At 40.2% G+C, this 20,183-nt stretch overlaps 1 protein-coding gene across 1 annotated transcript in view; it reads right to left on the bottom strand.

The window, feature by feature from the left end:
- The window catches only part of LOC129006221 (amyloid beta A4 precursor protein-binding family B member 1-interacting protein), a 130,792-nt gene that overhangs the window by 19,040 nt on the left and 91,569 nt on the right, over positions 1 to 20,183 (bottom strand). The window contains exons 9-11 of the mRNA XM_054435683.2: positions 14,537 to 14,623; positions 11,855 to 11,998; positions 6,391 to 6,501 (exon numbers count right to left, since the gene is read on the bottom strand). Of these exons, the coding sequence (XP_054291658.1) occupies positions 6,391 to 6,501; positions 11,855 to 11,998; positions 14,537 to 14,623 (342 nt within the window). The remainder of the gene's footprint in view (positions 1 to 6,390; positions 6,502 to 11,854; positions 11,999 to 14,536; positions 14,624 to 20,183) is intronic.

Raw genomic sequence — 20,183 nt, 5'->3', positions numbered from 1 at the left:
TCCCTTGAACAATGAGAACACATGGACACAGGAAGGGGAACATCACACACCGGGGCCTGTTGTGGGGTGGGGGGAGGGGGGAGGGATAGCATTAGGAGATATACCTAATGTTAAATGACGAGTTAATGGGTGCAGCACACCAACATGGCACATGTATACATATGTAACTAACCTGCACGTTGTGCACATGTACCCTAAAACTTAAAGTATAATAATAAAAAAAATTATAATGTCATACTTCACACAGAAATAGAAAAAAAAAATCCTCAAATTTATATGGAAACACAGACTCCAAATAGCCAAAGCAACTTTAAGCAAAAAGAACAAAGCTGGAGGAGTCACACAAACTGATTTCAAAATATACTACAAATCTATAGCAGTGTGGTATTGGCATAAAAACAGACACATAGACCAACGGAACAAAATAGGGAGTCCAGAAATAAATCAATGCATTTAGAGCCAACTGATTTTCAACAAAGGTGTCCCCCACAGAAGAAAAAGAAGAAGAAAAACAAACCAAAAAAGTCACATTGAGGGAAAGATAGTCTCTTCAATAAACAGTGTTGGATTAACTGGATAACTACATGCAAAGCATGTAACTTGACCCCTATTTCTCACCATAAACAAAAATCAACCCAAAATAGATTAGTTAACATATGACCCAAAACTGGCCGGGCGCAGTGGCTCACACCTGTAATCCCAGCACTTTGAGAGGCTGAGGCAGGCGGATCACCTGAGGTCAGGAGTTCGAGACCAGCCTGGCTAACATGGTGAGACCCCATCACTACTAAAAAATACAAAAAATTAGCTGGGAGTGGTGGCACGCTCCTGTAATCCCAGCTACTCGGGAGGCTGAGGCAGGAGAATTGCTTGAACCCGAGAGGCGGAGGTTGCAGTGAGCTGAGATCATGCCATTGTACTCCAGCTTGGTCAACAAGAGCGAAACTGTGTCTCAAAAAAACAAAACAAAACAAACAAACAAACCAACAAAAAGAAAGACCCAAAACTATGAATCTGCATAGCAAGGAAAACAATCAACAGAGTAAAGAGACAACCTACAGAATGAGAAAAAATATTTGCAAATTATACATCTGACTAAGGGTTAATAAGAAGAATTTATAAGGAACTCATATAACTCACTAGCAAAAAACCCAAATAATCCAATTTTTAAAAAGTGGACAAAAGATGTGAATAGATATTTCACCAAAGAAGACATACACAGGGCCAATAGGAATTTAAAAAAATGCTTAACATCACTAACCATCAAGGAAATGCAAATCAAAACTACAATGAGATTTTGCATCATCCCAATTAGAATGGCTATGATAAAAGGACAAAAAATAGCAAATGCTGACAAGGATGTGGAAGAACAAGAACTCTTATGCACCATTGGCAGATGTGTAAATTAGTCTAGCCATTACAGAAAACAGTATGGAGGTGCCTCAAAAAACTGAAAAATACATCTACCATATGATCCAGTATTTCCACTGTTGGGTATCTATACAAAGGAAATGAAATCAATATGTCAAAGAGACACCTACCCTCTCATGTTTATTGCAGCACTGTTCACAACAGCTAAGATCTAGAATCAACCTAAATGCCCATCAGTGGATGAACAGATAAAGAAAATACAAAAATATTTAGATTCCACTCATATATGGAATCTAAAAAAAATGATCTCATAGGAGTTGAGAGTAGAATAGTGGTTACTAGAGACCGGAGAGAATGGGGACAGAGGTTTGTCAATGAGTACAGTGTTATAGTTAGGAAGAATAAGTTCTGGTACTCTACTGCAAGGTAGGATGACTATAGCTAACAATAATGCATTGTATATTTCAAATAGCTAGAAGAGAGGATTTTATAATAAATGTTTGTGCTAATTACCATTATTTGATCATTACACAATGTTTACATATATCAAAACATCACATTGTGTATCATAATGTACAATTACTATGTGTCAATTAAAAAATAAATGAATAAATACAAAGGAAAAAAAGAAAAGCAAATTTCTGGGCCCAATCCCAGACTTACTAAATCAAAAACCCTGGGGGCCTAGCAATCTGTGTCTTAACAATCTAAATGGTTCTGATGCATACAAAAGTTTGAGAACCACTGGTTAATAAAGAGATTTATTTAATACTAGAGGGCAATAATAACTACCACTTACTAAGTGCTGATATATTTCTAGACATTGCACTAATGATTTTGTAGGCATATCATATTTAATTCTCAAAAGAAGGGCTGGACGCTCTCATCTCTTGAAGATGTGCAGTGAGGCTTAGCATCTTATTAGTGACCCAGTTACTAAGTGACAGGGCCAGGACTCAGACGCCAATCTTTCTGACAGCACCTCTCATGAACAGCCATAGTCATCAAGCTCATATTGAAGAATAAACTTTAGCCTGGACTTATCAGGCCATGAAATCATGCAATCTTTTTTTTTTTTCTTTGAGACAAAGTCTCACTCCGTCGCCCAGGCTGGGTGCAGTGGTGTGATCTCAGCTCATTACAACTTCCACCTCCCGGGTTCAAGCGATTCGCGTACCTCAGCCTCCTGAGTAGCTAGGATTACAGGAGCGTGCCACCACGCCCAGCTAATTTTTGTATTTTTAGTACAGATGGAGTTTCACCATTTTGGCCAGGCTGGTCTCAAACTTCTGACCTCAGGTGATCCATCCACCTTGGCCTCCCAAAGTGCTGGGATTACAGGCGTGAGCCACCACACCTGGCCTAAATCTGTTAACATGCCTCCCTGTATCCTTAATCCCTCTTGCAATCTACACACACATTCTTTGCATTTTGGAAATTGGCTCACCCTAATAAAGAATAGCAAGAGTTTTTATTTTTTTAAAACAGCAGACAAAAAGGGAAATAAGTGACCACAATGTTCATAAACAAATTAGGTTCTCCAAACCTCAACAGTTACCCTTTTACTCAGCAAATTAATAAGAATTCTCAATATTTTGGGAAGGAACTGAGAAGCATGCTTAAGAACAAAATGAGCAGGGTGATTGCATATGAGGAAATTGGCTTTAGAACAGAACATCATCATCCTGAGAAAAAAGGAAATACACATTCTGCAAGGGTTGCTCATGACTCTTGCTCCCAGATCCATCAGTCCTGCTGGTTTCTCCACCTCTGAGCCCCCTCTCTCCTTTGGGGAGATACTCAACTCTCTCTTGAAGACCCAGGCCTTGGATAGTAGGAATTTTTAGAAATTCTAGTTCAATACTCTGGGACTTAGGATTTCTATTCTTGGTGTAATCTCAGGATAACCTCATTTTCTAGGTCAGACAGTTCAAGTCCTGCCAATTGTGGGTCCTAGTCCCAAACTTATGTGTCAGTTTGAGAAACTGAGTCCCTCCCCTGTTCACTGTGTCTAAATCCCCATGCTGGGAACCTCTTGTCAGAGACCTTGTCTTTTTCTTGACAGACATCCCTGCTCTGGCTTCTGGACTCTAGCCCTGGGGTTTGGCTCCTGCCTCCTTCTGCTAGACTTTTATCCTGTCTGCTGACTCTGAAGGCCATTTCATCACCAGCTAAGCCACGATTACTGATGGTTAGAGTGAGGATACATTCTAACACTCAGTAGAAAACTTGACCATGCTTAGGAAAAATGAAGATTCCTAGGCTCCATCTTTAAACCCTAACCCTAACCCTAGGTTCCATCATTATTTTGATTTAGTGGGCCTAGGGCCTGGGAACCTGCATTTGTAATGAGTCTCCAGTGACTCTGATTCAGCCAGTTTACCGACCAGTGTTTCAGAAACTTTCTCCAAAACCTTCTCCTGATTTAAGAAGTGTGGACAAGTCTTTGGCAATGAAGTGTGTTGGAATGCTCCATTTTGGTAATTTATCAGGGTCTTAGGATTCCAAACATGGAAAGATGTGGCTCAAGGGCAGGTGGCATTGTGGTAGGGGCAAGGTAGTGGGCAATGCTTCGTGTCCGGATCTCTGGGGACCTGAGAAACTGTCTGAGAGAACGGCCTCTGAGCCACACTGCCTGAGTTCTCATTCTGACTCGGCCACTTCCTGGCTGGGGAGTCTGTCTGCACATATACCACATCTACAAAGAAAATGCCATATAAGTGCTTGCCATTATTCTTATTTTTCCTATATCAGGAACAGACAAGGAGGGGCGAGGACCAGAAGCAGGCAGGGCATGCTCCTCATCTCTCTTCCTTCTGACCAAACAGAGCTCCCTCACCTCAGGGCTTTCCACTTCCTGTACTTATTCCTGGAGGGCTCGTACTGCAGGTAATTCTTGCTCCCTCACTTCATTCACATCTTTTGTCAAATGTCACTTCCTAGAGAGCCTTTCTGTGAACACTCCATCCAAAGGAGCCCTGGCCCCAACCCTACCTCATATTGCTTCTTGTTACTACTTGACATCGCATTGCATAGTTTTTGTTCTTTGCCATTTTCCTCACGTTGAATGTAAACTCCATGAGGACAGGGATTGTTGTATTTTTTTCATTGCCGCATTCCCACCACTATTCCAGGTGATGGGAATGTGGCAGTAAAAATAATAATGACAATAATAATCCTTGTCATTCAACAAAAGTTGTCATTCAAAACATTTTTTTTCTTTTTCTTTTCTTTTTTTTTTTTGAGACAGAATCTCTCTCTGTCGCCCAGGCTGGAGTGCAGTGGTGCGATCTTGGCTTGCTGCAACCTCCGCCTCCCGGGTTCAAGTGATTCTCCTGCCTCAAGCCTCTCAAGTAATTGGAACTACAGGCGTGCACCACCACGCCCAGCTACTTTTTGTATTTTCAGTAGAGACAGGACTTCACCACGTTGGCCAGGCTGGTCTAGAATCCTTGGCCTCAAATGATCCATCCGCCTCAGCCTCCCACAGTGCTGGGACTACAGGTGTGAGTCACCGTGCCCGGCTGTCATTCAACAAATATTAAATGAATAAATGAATGAGTGAGTGAATGGATCCAGCCTTCTCTCTGCCTTCAGTGCTTTCACAGTCATTATTCTGGAGCTCTTCTGTCTAGGGCAGATTTCTTGACAGCAGCATTGTTGACATTGGGGGCCAGAGAAGTCTTTGGTGTGAGGGTTTTCTTGTGCACTGCAAGGTATTTAGCAGCATACCTGGCCTACTAGATGTCAGGAGTCCCTGCTCCATGCCCCAAGCTATGACAATCAAAAATGTTTTTAGGGTTTGCCAAATGACCCTTGGAGGCAAAATGCCTGGTTGAGAACCACTGAGGGAGTATCGGGCTGACTGAGCTAGTATAGCGGGTTTTATTATTAATATTATCTGTAAATAATTAAAAGTGGATGCTTAGGAATTAAAAAAAAGGCTAGGACATCTGAATGAAAGCCACTGAAATCCTGAGTCCTTGATAAAGCCAGGAATTTCAACCAATTATTATTTGATGATTACAATAAGTGATTGTAATTGTTCAGGGAGTCAAAATTACTAAATATGATTGAATTCTCCTGGTTATTGTATTTGACTAAAAAGAAACACGGACAAAAACTTACCATGGTCCTCAATCCAGAGTTCTGCAGGCATACAGAAAGACTCGTAACACATCACATGTGTGGTTGTAATAACCCATCTCCTGATCAGACTGATCTGAGATTCTAATTTTTAAAAATGTAAATCGGCCAGGAGTGGTGGCTGATGCCTGCAACCCCAGCACTTTGGGATGCCAAGGTAGGTGGATTGCCTGAGCCCAGGAGTTTGAGACCAGCCTGGGTAATATGGTAAAGCCCTGTCTTAACTAAAAATACAAAAATTAGCTGGTGTGGTGGTGCACACCTCTAGTCCCAGATACTTGAGAGGCTAAGGCAGGAGGATTGCTTGAGCCTGGGAGGCTGAGGCTGCAGTGGGCTATGATTGCGCCACTGCACTCCACCCTGGGTGACATAGTGAGACTCTGTCTCAAAAAAATGTAAACCATATCTAACATTTGATAATACATATTGCCTTTTGACAATATACACCTTAAGTTTCATGACCCAGTAATTAAAACAACTTTTTTTTTTGCTATTTTCTATAAGTTGTCTAGGAAATCTTGCAAATTTCTAATTTCTAAAATCTTCTTATGGTGGAATGAGCTCAATAAATAAAGAACTGAAAACTTTTTTTAGCCTTATCGATAACATTATAATTTGTTTAAAATGTGGAACTTTCATTTTCAGAAGTGAAGAAATCCCCAGACAGAGTTACCTTAAAGTTTTAGGCTCAGATAGGAGGCTTTGGGGAAAATGCCCCAAATTGATAGAAATGTTTCCCTCATTCCTATTTCGGTTAAACAATTTCTTATTGTTACACATATGGCTAACTATATAACATTTAACATTTTCTACCTTGAAAAAAAATTAACTCAAATTGCTTATACATCTAAATGAAGACTTCTTATAACATACCTTTAAAACAAAGCAATAGTCAGTGGGCGCTTTATATTTCATTTTATGCTGAGTCCCATAGTAAATGTTGACATTTTCAAACTGTATAAAACACGCCAGATCTCGAGATGTCTGAAAGACAGGGAAGAAAAAATAAAACTTCAACTGAGATGACAGTTAACAATTTTCCAGAGTTGTCCTTCATAGCACAACTAAGGATTATATTTTAGTAAAGAAAATATTGACTTTTAGGTAATTTATATAAACATCTGCCATGTATAGTTTTTCTCAAAGGCAAGTCTGAAAGGTTGAAATGGAAACTGATATGGCCAAATTGGGGGACAATTTAGTAAGATCTATGCATAAATCTTTCCCAATATGAAAGATATTGAATGTTCCCAACACAAAGAAATGATAAATGTTTGAGATGATGGATGTGCTAATCACCTTGATCTGATCACCATATATTATATGTATCAAAACATCACTATGTACATTATGCATATGTACAATTATTATTTGTCAATCAAAAAATAAAATTAATTTTTTAAAAAGAGTGCAGCCAAGGAAAATCGGTGCCACTGACCCAGAAACAGAGTGAAAGATTATACTGCTGTTCTAATGCCTGCCTGGGGACTCCCAGAGTCAGGATGGACTGTCCTTGAGATGTCATTATCGATGCAGTCGAGACAAGGTGACCGCTTAGCCAGAAATTTCATTTTGACTTTTGCCATTCTAAGTCCGTGATGGATTTTGTGATTGAGCATTAAAAAAAAAGTCCCCCTCAGGACGAACAATGAGAGATAAACTTATGCTCAGTAAATTAGCACACACTTCATGCACTTCCTCCTGAGAAAAAGGATTTCTTTCACAAGTTCTCTTTACTGCAGGCAGTGTTGCCATGGAAACAGAGACCTCTCCTCCACGGATAACAGGCACTGTGAAGACTGCAGCCTGTAATCTACATATCTGGTTACACTTCAATTACAAATGTGTTCCATTATTTTTTTCTTTCGCCTTCTATAATTCTTTACCTAGTTAGTGAATAAAGAATAGATGGCAGAACTATTTACACCTTAGTGCACAATTATTTCTTTACATATGCTTGTACATTCTTTTCTTACAAGATATTTTCTTCTAGATGTTCAAAGTTTACATTTTTAAGTTACAAATGAATGCATATTAGTCACAATTAAAATATATATATATAAAAATAATAAAATGCACTTCTTCCTTCACCACCCCTTTTTCTTATTTTGTTCTTTTCTCCAAAGGTACCACAGTTAACAGTTTGGTAGTATTCTATTCTGTTCTATTTCACGACGTTGCCCAGGCTGGTATTGAATTCCTGAGCTCAAGTGATCTGCCTTCCTTGGCCTTCCAAAGTGTTGGGATTAGAGATGTGAGCCACTGTCCTCCGCCTTCTTTTTCTTAACATTGCATCTAGGAATCTTTCTATATCAAGACACATTAATTAATATATGACATTCATTTTATGGCTGCAGAGAATTCTACTGTATAGGTGTAGCGATTTATTTAACTATTCTACTACAGATGATTAAAAGTTATTTCAATATTTAGCTATTACAAAAAATACGTGCATATGAGCTTATATTTCTGTGAGATAGATTTGTCAAGCATGGAGGTGCCATTTGAAAGGATTTTTATTCCCTTTTACATGTACATAGATTTTGCTAAATTGTCCCCCAGTTTGGCCGTATGAGTTTCTATTCCAAGCTCCCAGGCGTGAGTGTCCCTTTTTCTTACCCACTCGCACCAAAATTTGGACATTATCTATATTGTTTATTTTCTCAATCTCATGTTTAATTTTCATTTCCCTGATTACTAGTGAGACGGAGCAACTTTTAATTATGCGATGGTTACTGGTACTTCTTTTTCTATAAATTTTCCCTTTAAAAGCTTTGCCATTTTTCTGTATGTTTATCTTTTTCTTATTGATTTGTTGAAGTCTTTATATTTTATGGATATTCATACTTGTTTATACATGTTGCAAATGTACTGTCTCTCTGTAGTCAGTCTTTCATTTCTTGTTTGTTATCTTTGGCCATAAGGTATTAAAAATAACTTCATAAGGTCAAATCTGTCCATTTTTTCCATTATAATTTTGAGTTTTTATTCTTGCTTAGGAAAGCTTTCTCCAGCTCAAAATTATAAAAACATTAACCTATATTTTCTTTTTTTCTCCCTTCCTTCCTTCCTTCCCTCCCTCCCTCCCTTCCTCCCTTTCTTCCTTCCTTTCTTCCTTCCTTCTCTTTCTTTCTTTCTTTTTTTTTTTTCAGGGTCTCATTCTGTCACTTCAGCTGGAGTGCAGTGGCACAAACATGGCTCACTGAAGTCTTGACCTCCCGGGCTCAAGTGATCCTCCCTGATCAGCCTCCCAAGTAGCTGGGACGACAGGCATGTGCCACCATCCCCACTAATTTTTTTTATTACTTTTGTACAGACAGGGTCTCCCTATGTTTCTCAGGCTGGTCTTGAACTCTTAGGCTCAAGCTATGCTCCCACCTGGGCCTCCCAGAGTGCTGGAATTAGAGGCATGAGCCATGGCATCCAGCCAGCCTCTGTTTTCTTTTAGGATTTTACACCATTTTTCTCTAAAGATACTTTAATCAATCAAGAATTTAGTTTGGTACATGGAATGAGGTAGGAAATTATATTTCTAAATGTATATACAGTTATTTCAGTGCTATTTGTTGAATACCACATTCTTTCCCCACTGCTGTGTTATAAATTCTAACTTTAACTTCTCTTATATTAGATGGCTGTCTGTCGACCTGTTTGTCTCTAGCTGTGCTGTTTTTATCTAATGTTTTGGCACAGCAGATCTACCTTAATGTTCTTCACAACTTTGGGAAGGTCTATTTTGGAACAGTGTCTTTTTTCCATGAACTTTAGAGTCAGTCTGTGAATTTCAAGTAAATAAAATCCTACTGATATTTTTCATAAAATTACATTAAATTTATAGAAAACTGGGAAGAATTAATAACTTTTTGTTTAGCAACATGGTACCTTTCTTTTCTTTTTCTTCTACTTTTTCTTTTCTTTCTCTCTTTTTTTTTTTTTTTGAGATGGAATCTCACTCTGTCGCCCAGGCTGGAGTGCAGTGGCATGATCTTGGTTGCAGTGGCAACCACCGCCTCCCGGGTTCAAGCAATTCTTCTGCCTCAGCCTCCCGAGTAGCTGGGATTACAGGCACCCACCACCACGCCTAGCTAATTGTTGCATTTTTAGTAGAGATGGGGTTTCATCGTATTGGCCAGGCTGGTCTCAAACTCCTGACCTTGTGATTCGCCCGCCTTGGCCTCCCAAAGTCCTGGGATTACAGGTGTGAGCCACCGCGCCTGGCCTGCAACATGGTACCTTTCTATTGATTCAGTTCTACTTCATTTCTCTTAACAAATTTTATATTTTATGCCATATAGATCTGGAACATTTCTTGTTAAGTTTATTGTTAGGTATTTTGCATTTTCTGTTTCTAGTCTGCATGGATTCTTTTGCATTATGGTTTGCATTACATATATTGTTTGTGTAAAGAAAAACTTTCTTAATACATTTATTTGGTTCTAACAGTTTTTCAGTTGAGTGTCTCATATTGCTGGATAGACAATCATGTCAACTGTGAAAAATCAGTCTTTGCCTCTTCTTTTCTATTGGTTATACTTATTATTCTTTTTTTTAATATACTGGTTAGTTCCTCAACCCAGTGTTAATGGTAACAGTGAGAGAAGTTATTCTTGTCCAACTCTACTGTAAACACTTTTTTTTTTGAGACATAGTCTTGCTCTTTCACCCAGGCTGGAGTGCAGCAGCATGATCTCAGGCCACTGCAACCTCCACTTCCCAAGTTCAAGTGATTCCCATGCCTCACCCTCCCCAGTAGCTGGGATTACAAGTGTGCACCACCACACCCAGCTAATTTTTGTATTTTTAGTAGAGATAGGATTTCACCATGTTGGCCAGGCTGGTCTAGAACTCCTGGTCTCAAGTGATTCACCTTGCCTCAGCCTCCCAAAGTGCTGGGACTATAGGCATGGACCACCACACCTGGCCAAATGTAAACACTTAATTCTCATCACAGAGTATATTGTTTGTTATATATTTATTTATATGCACCGTTTATATTCAAATGCCTAAGACATAAACATTTCGAAAACAAATTATTTGTGGGTCAGTTGTGAGGTGCCCAGTGTGGGACTGGAATGAGATGGCAGAGATGGGAAAGCATCAGATCTAAGGGCAGGAAAAGAGTGGAAGAGGCTAAGGAGAACGGTAGCTGTCCTGGACCAAGAGTTAGCCATAATGCCCCTCCTGTCTTCTGACAAAGACAAGAGTCTCCTTACTGGAGGTAGCAGACCTGGATGTTCACCATAACTTCATCGGCTTGGAAGTGTGGGTTAAGCTTTATCAGAGGTAAATTCATGCATTGCAGTGCATGAATATACCATTGGTGGTGCCCTGCATTTGGAAGGGAAGGCAAAATGCTTCCGCGTACCCAAGATACAGATTAGACATGTATTAATGGTGAACAAAAGACGGAAATGTCCTAATCCTCTAAGAAAGGTCTTAGAGAGAGCTGATGGTCAGAATGAGTTAAAATTACATTTCAAGGAATAATTTATTACATACTTATAAATTTGAGGCAATAATCCTAAATCACCAAGTAAAAGTTAAATGGTGTCTAAAATACCCTGTTAAATTAGGCAGGGAAATTCAGAGTACACCCCAGAGAATGATTTAAAAATATTTGGAGTCTAAGGGCTAAAATCTCAAGGAAAATCTAGTCAAGAGCTGGGTGCGGTGACTCATGCCTATAATCCTAGCACTTTGGAAGGCTGAGTGAGGTTGGTGGATTGCTTGAACTTACGAGTTCAAGACCAGCCTAAGCAACATGGTGAAACCCCATCTCTACAAAAAATATGAAACATTAGCTGGGTATGGTGGCATGCGCCTGTAGTCCCAGCTACTTGGCAGGGGCTGCGGTGGGAGGATGGCTTGAGCCTGGGAGGTGGAGGTTGCAGTTAGTCAAGATCATGCCACTGTACCCCAGCCTGTGGATTAGAGTGAAACTCTATCTCAAAAGAAAAAAAAAAAAAAGAAAATCTTATCAAGACTTCCAATACCGCTATGATTCCAGATAAAAGAAATTTAACTATAATGACTATAGAACAACAGGGGTAAAAAGTCCTTGGAAATAGACAGGTAAAGTAACAAAATAATCTCTAGAAAAGTATTTTTGCCATCGTTTTTGAAACCTGACTTTAAAATAGATAAAATACTTTTACCTTCAAGAGAGCTACGGAAAAACTCAAAAAGATTTCAGTAATACTGTCCTATTTGTATACATGTTGCAGGATTATGGAATCTGCAGCAACAGAGAATGTATTTAACTTGCCAACTAAGGATTTCTTTAGTTTCATTCTCATGAAATGCTTTATTGCTAAGTGCTTTTTTTTTTTTTCCTGACCTTAGTCTTTCCTTTGGGTACATAATAAATTCCAGAAGCCCGTAAAAGAAAATAGCGCCTTTTCCAGGATTTCTTTCCATCTTCTTTCAAATAAAGAGCTCCTTCCAGTTCTGGTACAATGATAGATGTTCCACAGAAACTTTCCTGAAATTGAGATTCCGACGACATAAGACACACATGAAAGATAAAGCACGCATTTGTGTTCACATTTAAACAAACTTGCAAATTAGCTTTTAAACTAAAAGTCAATTTTGTGTACAACTCTGATCGAATGCATATGTTTCTATTATATGCTATTTGCCAGAAGAGAGGAAGAATAACACATCGATCAAGAATCCTGGCTCCTGAGTTAGACCTCAAGGCCTCTTCACCACTTAGCTCTGCAACCGTGGGCCATTAAACCTCAGTCCTCTTACTTGTTAAAATGGAATAATAATAGCCCAACTTCATAAGGTAGGTTGTGAGTACAGTCTTGGCATAATGTAAAAGTAAGCATTTAATAAAAGCAATTAATGTTATTATAAAATGGAAGACAGAATAATTATTACTTTCCTGATAAGTAAAAAATTACTATTTCATTGCTGGTAAATAGAACAATTATTATACATAATTCTACACATAAAATTGGGGAGGATAGTTAATGGGTACAAAAAAATAGAATGAATAAGACCTACTATTTGAAAGCAAAGAAGGGTGACTATAGTCAATAATAACTTAATCGTACATTTAAAAATAACTAAAAGAGTGTAATTGGATTGTTTGTAATACAAAGGATAAATGCTTGAGAGGATGGATACCCAATTCTCCCTGATATGACTATGTCACATTGCATGCCCATATCAAAATATATTATGTACCCCATAAATATATACATACTGTGTACCCACAAAAATTAAAAATAAAAAGAATAAAAATAAATAAGTTAATATTTTATTCTTGGGATAGTTTTCAAAGAAGGAAGAAGGCAGTTATAAATTATAAACACATCAGTATCAGAAAAGAATAACAAAGCACATCTTCTAGTTGTAGATTTTTAAATCTCAAAACTTGCATAGAATTATAGAATTCTTAATAAATTTTTTTTTAAAAATCAATAGAATAAAATTATATATTATTCTATTTTACAATTCAAATAGTCAAACTTACTTTTTGCTTTCTTTTTATAACTCTCAACATCCTCTCATTTAGTTCCATAAATGCAAAATAACTGGATTTTGCATCCTCCAAGTACATTTTTATGTAGTAGAGCTGGAAAACATTTCTGTTTACACTCCCCAATTTCTCCCCAAATTTGGCTAGTATTAGACATCCTGTTAATAATCTCTTAAATTCAGAGTTTTGACCCCAATTAGACAGCAGGATGATTGTTCATAGCATAGCATGCTTTGTATTTTCTTTTACATCCAGCTATAAAACATTGCTGAAGTCCTGGAACAAGGACTGTCCTGTTGGGCCTCCCTGGGAAATGTCCACTGTGCTCATGCTCCCAGGAACCAGAATCTGCAACACCTGAGCAGCTTGGGAGTGGCAGCTGGTTCTGGTAGCTGCTTTATTTGGCACTGGGCTGTGAAAGCAGGCAGGGAATAGACATGCGCAAGGCCTGGGCGGACCCTTAGTGAACGCGAGAGGGCGCTCTTCAACATGAGCCAATTGGCTCCAGGTGGGAACTGGGCAGTGGGCATCACCAGGTCTTCTGATTTTTCAAGGGAGGTCCAAAATTTACTAACTCAGGAAAAGGTCCATGGATTGTCTCAGGGAAATACAACCTGGGCAGTTCTAGCATGACCATTTGTGGCTTGAGATCTGGCACTCATTTCAACTGCGTTGCGCGCCGCGAAGAGAGCCTCGTTTTTTTTTTGTTTGTTTGTTTGTTTTTGTTTGTTTTTTTGAGACCGGATCTTGCTTTGTTGCCCAGGCTGGCCTTCAGCTCCTGGACTCAAGTGATCCTCCCATCTCAGCTTCCTGAGTAGCTGGGATTACAGGTGTGTGCCCCCATGCGAGGCTCAGAGCCTTGATTTTTAGCGTAGATACTGTGTGAAAACTCATTCGAGGTTTCCAAAAAATCAATTGCCAAATGAACTTCTGGAACACGCCCCAATAATGGTCATCACAGACATCTGTATGGTAATCAACACAGTGCTTTCCCCATCTCCCTGAATCTCTGATCTCTGATGATTCAATACAATTCGGAAACAGGTTCTGGAGGGGGGGGACTGTCCCATTAGCACATGAACAGTGTTGGGCAGAGCCGCCACTTGTAACGGGACCCTGACTCCAAATCTCATGCTTCCTACCACATCTAAAATGTTGAGAGAGCATCTTAGAGGTCCCTTTTAAAGAAGATTTGGAAATCTTTATGTCTGACTTCCGTGGAGCACTTAAGTAATGAAACATGGAATGCTAGAAGATGAGTTTTATGAGGATTCGTCAAGTCTTTTTAAAAGTCAAGAATTACTAATCCAACTTCATTTATCTAAAGCCACATGTTGTAACAAATGACTCAAAAAAGAAAAACAGTTGAATTATCTAAATAGCTATAATTTAGTAGTAATTTGATTTTAACACCCCAACTTAAAATTTCAGTGTATGTCTTTAGATTTTTCCATTGTTCTCAGAAGCAAATGACTTAAAAATAGAGCAAACGTCCTTCTGTTTTCTTCCACTCTGCAAAATTAACCTTACCTCAAGTAAGGATTCCTTGTTCTTAGCATTCATTTTCTCATTAGTTTCCTTGCTTTCTTTTTTTCCTCTATTATCCAAGTAGAAATTCTAAATAAAATGTTAAAAGATCAGATCAGTAAGTGTTCATTACCATGCTAGACTCTGCAAGGAACTCACAGTCTTGCTGGAAAGAAGATGTTAAGTGTGTGAAATAAACAGGGAACCAGAGCATACGATATCAATCAGTCATCAGGGCCTTCCCAAATGCTGATACCACATCGCCAAGGCAGGAGTGAAACCTCTTCACCCTCCCATAGTGTACACAATCAATGAGAAAACAGAAGATAGAAAACAGTAGCAAAAAATACATCATTTAATTGTTGAAGTCCATGCGTGGACCATGCATGTTAAATGCTGGAAGCTGGAAGTCCCCAAGGCACTGGCAAGAGCTGGAGGCTGGAGTGAAGGTCAAGCTCATGTCCTGTGCTCAAGAGGGGAACTGCTGCGGCAGGCAGATGCCACATGGGAGCTCAAAGCCTTGTAGGCTGGTGGGATTCTGGCTTATCAAGAGAATCCAGAAATGTAGATGTTTGTAAATGTTAGCGACCTCTTTTATTTTTTAAAAGAACTGCCTGGGACAATCACAACACAAGGTTTACTATTTAGCAACTTCTAAGGACAGAAAGAAGCAGAAAGGGCATTTCTGGAAAGAAAACCAGCCTAAACAAAGAAGGGAGGACTATGATCTAAAAGCACTCACAGGCTGGGTGTGGATCATGCCCATAATCCCGCCACTTTGGGAGGCTGAGGCAGGAGGACTGTTTGAACCCTGGAGTCTGAGACCAGCCTGGGCAACATAGTAGGATCCTGTCTCTACTAAAAATAATAATAAAAAAATTAGCTGGGCATGGCGTCATGCATGCTTGTAGTCTCATCTACTTGAGAGGCTGAAGCTAGAGGACTGCTTGAGCCCAGGAGTTCGAGGCTGCAGTAAGCTATGATCACTCCACTGCACTCCAGCCTGGGCAACAGAGTGAGACTTTGTCTCAAAAAACAAAATAAAATAAAAAAATAAAGAAATAAAAGAACTCACAAGTGGACTCATGGTCTCTAAGCATGGTTTGTATCAATTTCTGGATCATACCTTGTTAATACTGAATATCAACAGGATGGCTAAAAATAAAGTGTGTGAGTTTCCAAAAAATCATGAGCACTCAAGGACTAATTTTTACACAATAAGCGCAGCTGAGGTATCCATATGCACTGTGAATATAATGAGTGACCACTGTCATAGAGTGCTGAGGATTTTATGTAAAAACACGGAGTTTTACAAAATAATACATAACAAATGTATTAAAGGCAGAAAATGTATCTCAGAAGCACTGTGACTAAATTAAGGACCCTACTGAATCTAGGCACAAGTGTTTGTTTATGCCATAGGAGTGTTTCTCCAAGTATAATCCCCAGACCACCTTGAAACTTGATACAATGCATGTTCCTGGGCTACACTGGAATCTCTGGGATGAGGCCTGGAAATCTGCATTCCAATATGATTTCCAGATGATTTTTATGCACACTGAAGTTTGAGTTTTTCTTTTTTTTGGAGACAAGGTCTTGCTCTGTTACCCAAGCTGGAGTGCAGTCACATGATCATAGCTCACTGCAGCCTTGACTCCTGGGCTCAAGCAATCTCCCCCGCTCAGCCTCCTAAATAGCTGAGACTATAGGCATGTGCACCATGCCTGGTCATGCTGAAGTTTGAGAATCAAGTGTACTGGACAGAAAGGAAAAAAACTGCAGACAAATAAAATGTAGAAGTTTAAAATATCTTCTTGAAATACAATGCATAAAAAAGGTGATTTGCTAACTTTTTTTTTTTTTTTTTTTTTTTTTTGAAACGGAGTCTTGCTCTGTCACCCAGGCTGGAGTCCAGTGGCGTGATCTCGGCTCACTGCAACCTCCGACTCCTGGGTTCACGCCATTCTCCTTCCTCAGCCTCCCGAGTACCTGGGACTACAGGCACCTGCCATCGTGCCAGGCTAATTTTTTGTATTTTTAGTAGAGATGGGGTTTCACCATGTTAACCAGGATGGTCTCCATCTCCTGACCTCGTGATCCGCCTGCCTCAGACTCCCAAAGTGCTGGGATTACAGGCGTGAGCCACCGTGCCTGGCTGCTAACTTAAATAGAGTTAGAAGATGGTCTTGATCTCCTGACCTCATAATCCGCCTGCCTCGGCCTCCCAAAGTGCTGGGATTACAGGCGTGAGCCACCACGCCTGGCTGCTAACTTAAATCGAGGAAATAAGTCAAGCACATTTTTTTTTTTTTTTTGAGACAGCGTCTTGCTCTGTCGCTCAGGCAGGAGTGCTGTGGTGCAATCTTGGCTTACTGAAACCTCTGCCTCCTGGGTTCAAGAGATTCTCCTTCCTCCTCCTCCCGAGTAGCTGGGATTACAGGTGTGCACCACCATGCCCAGCTAACTTTTTGTATTTTTAGTAGAGATGGGGTTTTGCTATGTTGGCCAGGCTGGTCTCAAACTGCCCGCCTCAGCCTCCCAAAGGGCTGGGATTATAGGCATAAACCACCACGCCTGGCCAAGTACAATTCTTTTGGTAATTCTTATTGAAAAGAGTTTATTTTAATATGTTTTTCCAAGACTTTTAAATGTGTATTTGTTATTTGAAAGGATGTTATATTGTGAATTAGTGCAATTATAATATAGAATTCAGAAAACTATTTAGATCTTAAATGTTTTGCTTGAAGACCACGACTAGCCATATTAGGTAACATATTCTACCTGCCGGAAACCTATGCTAAGGCTTTACAGATACGATTTCATTTCATCCTCACAAGAACCCCATAACATAGGTACCATTGTTATTGTTACTTTACAGATGAGGACACAGAGGATTAAGTGATTTTCCCAAGGCCGATTAGTGACAGAACGTTGAGTTATTAAATATTTTTTTTTTTTTGAGACGGAGTCTTGCTCTGTCACCAGGGTGGAATGCAGTGGCGCGATCTCGGCTCACTGCAACCTCCAAATCCCGGGTTTAAGCAATTCTCCTGCCTCAGCCTCCCAAGTAGCTGGAATTACAGGCAAGCACCACCACGCCCAGCTAATTTTTGTATTTTTAGTAGAGACGGGGTTTCACCATGTTGGCCAAGATGGTCTCGATCTCCTGACCTTGTGATCTGCCCGCCTCGGCCTCCCAATGTGCTGGGATTATATGCATGAGCCACCACATGTGGCGAAGTTATTAAATAATTTTTCTCAGCATTAAAATACTCTAAGTACAGAGCTAGGCATAATGGCATGCACCTGTAGTCCCAGCTACTCCAGAGGCTGAGGCAGGAAGATCACTTGAGCCCAGGTGTTTGAGTCCAGCCTGGGTCACACAGTGGGGGCCTCATCTCAAAAAAAAAAAAAAAAAAGAAAAGAAAAGAAAAAGAAAAAAAAAGCTTTAACTACCGTAGGGGAGAATCTAGCACAACAACGTGAATGTACTTAATGCCACAGAAGGGTACACCTAAAAATGGTTAAGATGATAAGTCCTATGTTATGTGACCCAATATGAGTTTGCCCATTCATACGAGAGTGATTTCAGGGTGCTGCTAGAAAGCAAACGTTGGCTTAGGAAGGCCAGATATTTGAATCACGTATGATGAATTGGAAGCATGAACAGAGAGCATAATGAAGACTCCAAACCCAGGCGCGGTGGCTCACGCCTGTAATCCCAGCACTTTGGGTGGTCAAGGTGGGTGGATCACCTGAGGTCAGGAGTTCGAGACCAGCCTGGCTAACATGGCGAAACCCTGTCTCTACTAAAAATACAAAGATTAGTTGGGTTTGGTGGTGGGCGCCTGTAATCCCAGCTACTAGGGAGGCTGAGGCAGGAGAATCACTTGAGACTGGGAGGCGGAGGTTGCAGTGAGCTGAGATTGTCCCACTGCACTCCAGCTTGGGTGATAAAGCAAGACTCTGTCTCCGAAAAAAAAAAAATAAAAGAAATAAAAGAAAAAAAAAGACTCCAGAGCAAGTGTTTGTCATCATCCTCATCTGGGAAAGACAGAGCATCTGTCACTCTCTGCAAGGAAGAACCTGTCTAAACTGTGAAGGGCCACATTTCACCAGGACCAGGGTGCCCTAAAGAGGCAGGATGTATAGCTGTACCTTTCTCTGAGAACTTTCTCTGACATACTTCTGACTTTTTCAGCTTCAGAATATCCTTCTAAGTGACCATGCTACACTGTTTTTGTTTTTTCTTTTAATGAAATAGCAAAAAACACAAAGTAAATCTGTGCCGGAGGAGGGCAGTCCTTAGAATAAGAATAATTCTTAGAATAATGAGACTGATTGCTTTCGGATCAGAACTTCCACCTGTGGTGTGGGCACCCACTCAATGTGGGCTATTCTGTAGAAGTAGTGAGCAGAACTCAACATTTAGTCATTACATCCTGCAAATGGAAACTGGGTAAACCTGAGTCGAGTAATAAAGGAACTTTAAAATGGGAAATGAGACTCTTGGTCATAGCTTGCTCTCTTTTCTCACAGCTTCTGGGAGTGCAACATTTGGGGACAGCTGGATAGGAAAGAAACAACAAATGCTTTTTAAACATCTTCTTGGAATAAAGAGTAAATCAAGCAAACAGTTATCAGTTCATGAAGAAATATTTGTGAGTACCCTTTATACATGTAAAGCATCCCTGTACTTTCTTTGGGGAGGGACATATCTCACTCTGTCACCTACGCTGGAGTGCAGTGGCGTGATCATGGCTCACTGCAACCTCCGCCTCCCAGGTTCAAGCAATTCTCCCACTTCAGCCTTGCAAGTAGCTGGGGCTACAGGCATATGCCACCACGGTCAGCTAATTTTTAAATTTTTTGTAGAGATGGGGTCTTGCTATGTTGCCCAGGCTGGTTTGAAACTCCTGAGTTCAAGTGATTCACCTGCCCCGGCCTCCCAAAGTGCTGGGATTACAGGCATGAGCCACCGTGCCCGGCCTCAAATCCCTGTTCTTAAGAAGGTTGCTATCACATGGAGAAGATAAATACAGATAGAGCATAGCAAGAGGGACAGATGACTCTATATCTATCGATGGGGAAGATATAAGAGACTACAAAAATTCAGAATAAGCCAGAGTCTAGAGATTTTCAGGAAGGAAGAAATTACTATGGACTGAGATGGTCAAGAAAAACTTTACAAAGGGGGTCAAAGTTTGAACAAGGCCTTGAAAGCTGTTCAATGTTCAGCTAGGGGAATAAAGAATGAGAATAGATTTCCAGGGAGGAGAACAAGCATGCACAAAGGCACAGAGGTGTCTTTGGAGCACTAGTGAGCAGCCAGTCAGGCTAGACCTATGGGGTTAATGCAGTTCACTGAGTGAAGATCAGACCATCGCTCCTAATTCTCTGCTCTCTGTCAGGTGACTGGGCAGTAACTTCCCCCAGAATGGGTGAAGCTTATGCTTCACTTATGTTGGGTTTGGCCATGTGACTTGCTTTGACCAATAGAATGTGGCAGATGGGACGATGTATGGATTCTAAGCAGAGAGTTTGAGGTGCAGAGTGTGTTTCTGTCATTTGCCTGTACTCTTGCCATTGACTGTGGGAAGAATATGTCACAGTTCTGTGCTATCCAGGGACAATAAGAGAGACGTGGGGC

The sequence above is a fragment of the Pongo pygmaeus genome, chromosome 8 (assembly GCF_028885625.2).
Source record: "Pongo pygmaeus isolate AG05252 chromosome 8, NHGRI_mPonPyg2-v2.0_pri, whole genome shotgun sequence".
NCBI lineage: Eukaryota > Metazoa > Chordata > Mammalia > Primates > Hominidae > Pongo > Pongo pygmaeus.
This window is presented reverse-complemented; position numbering and strand designations above follow the sequence as displayed.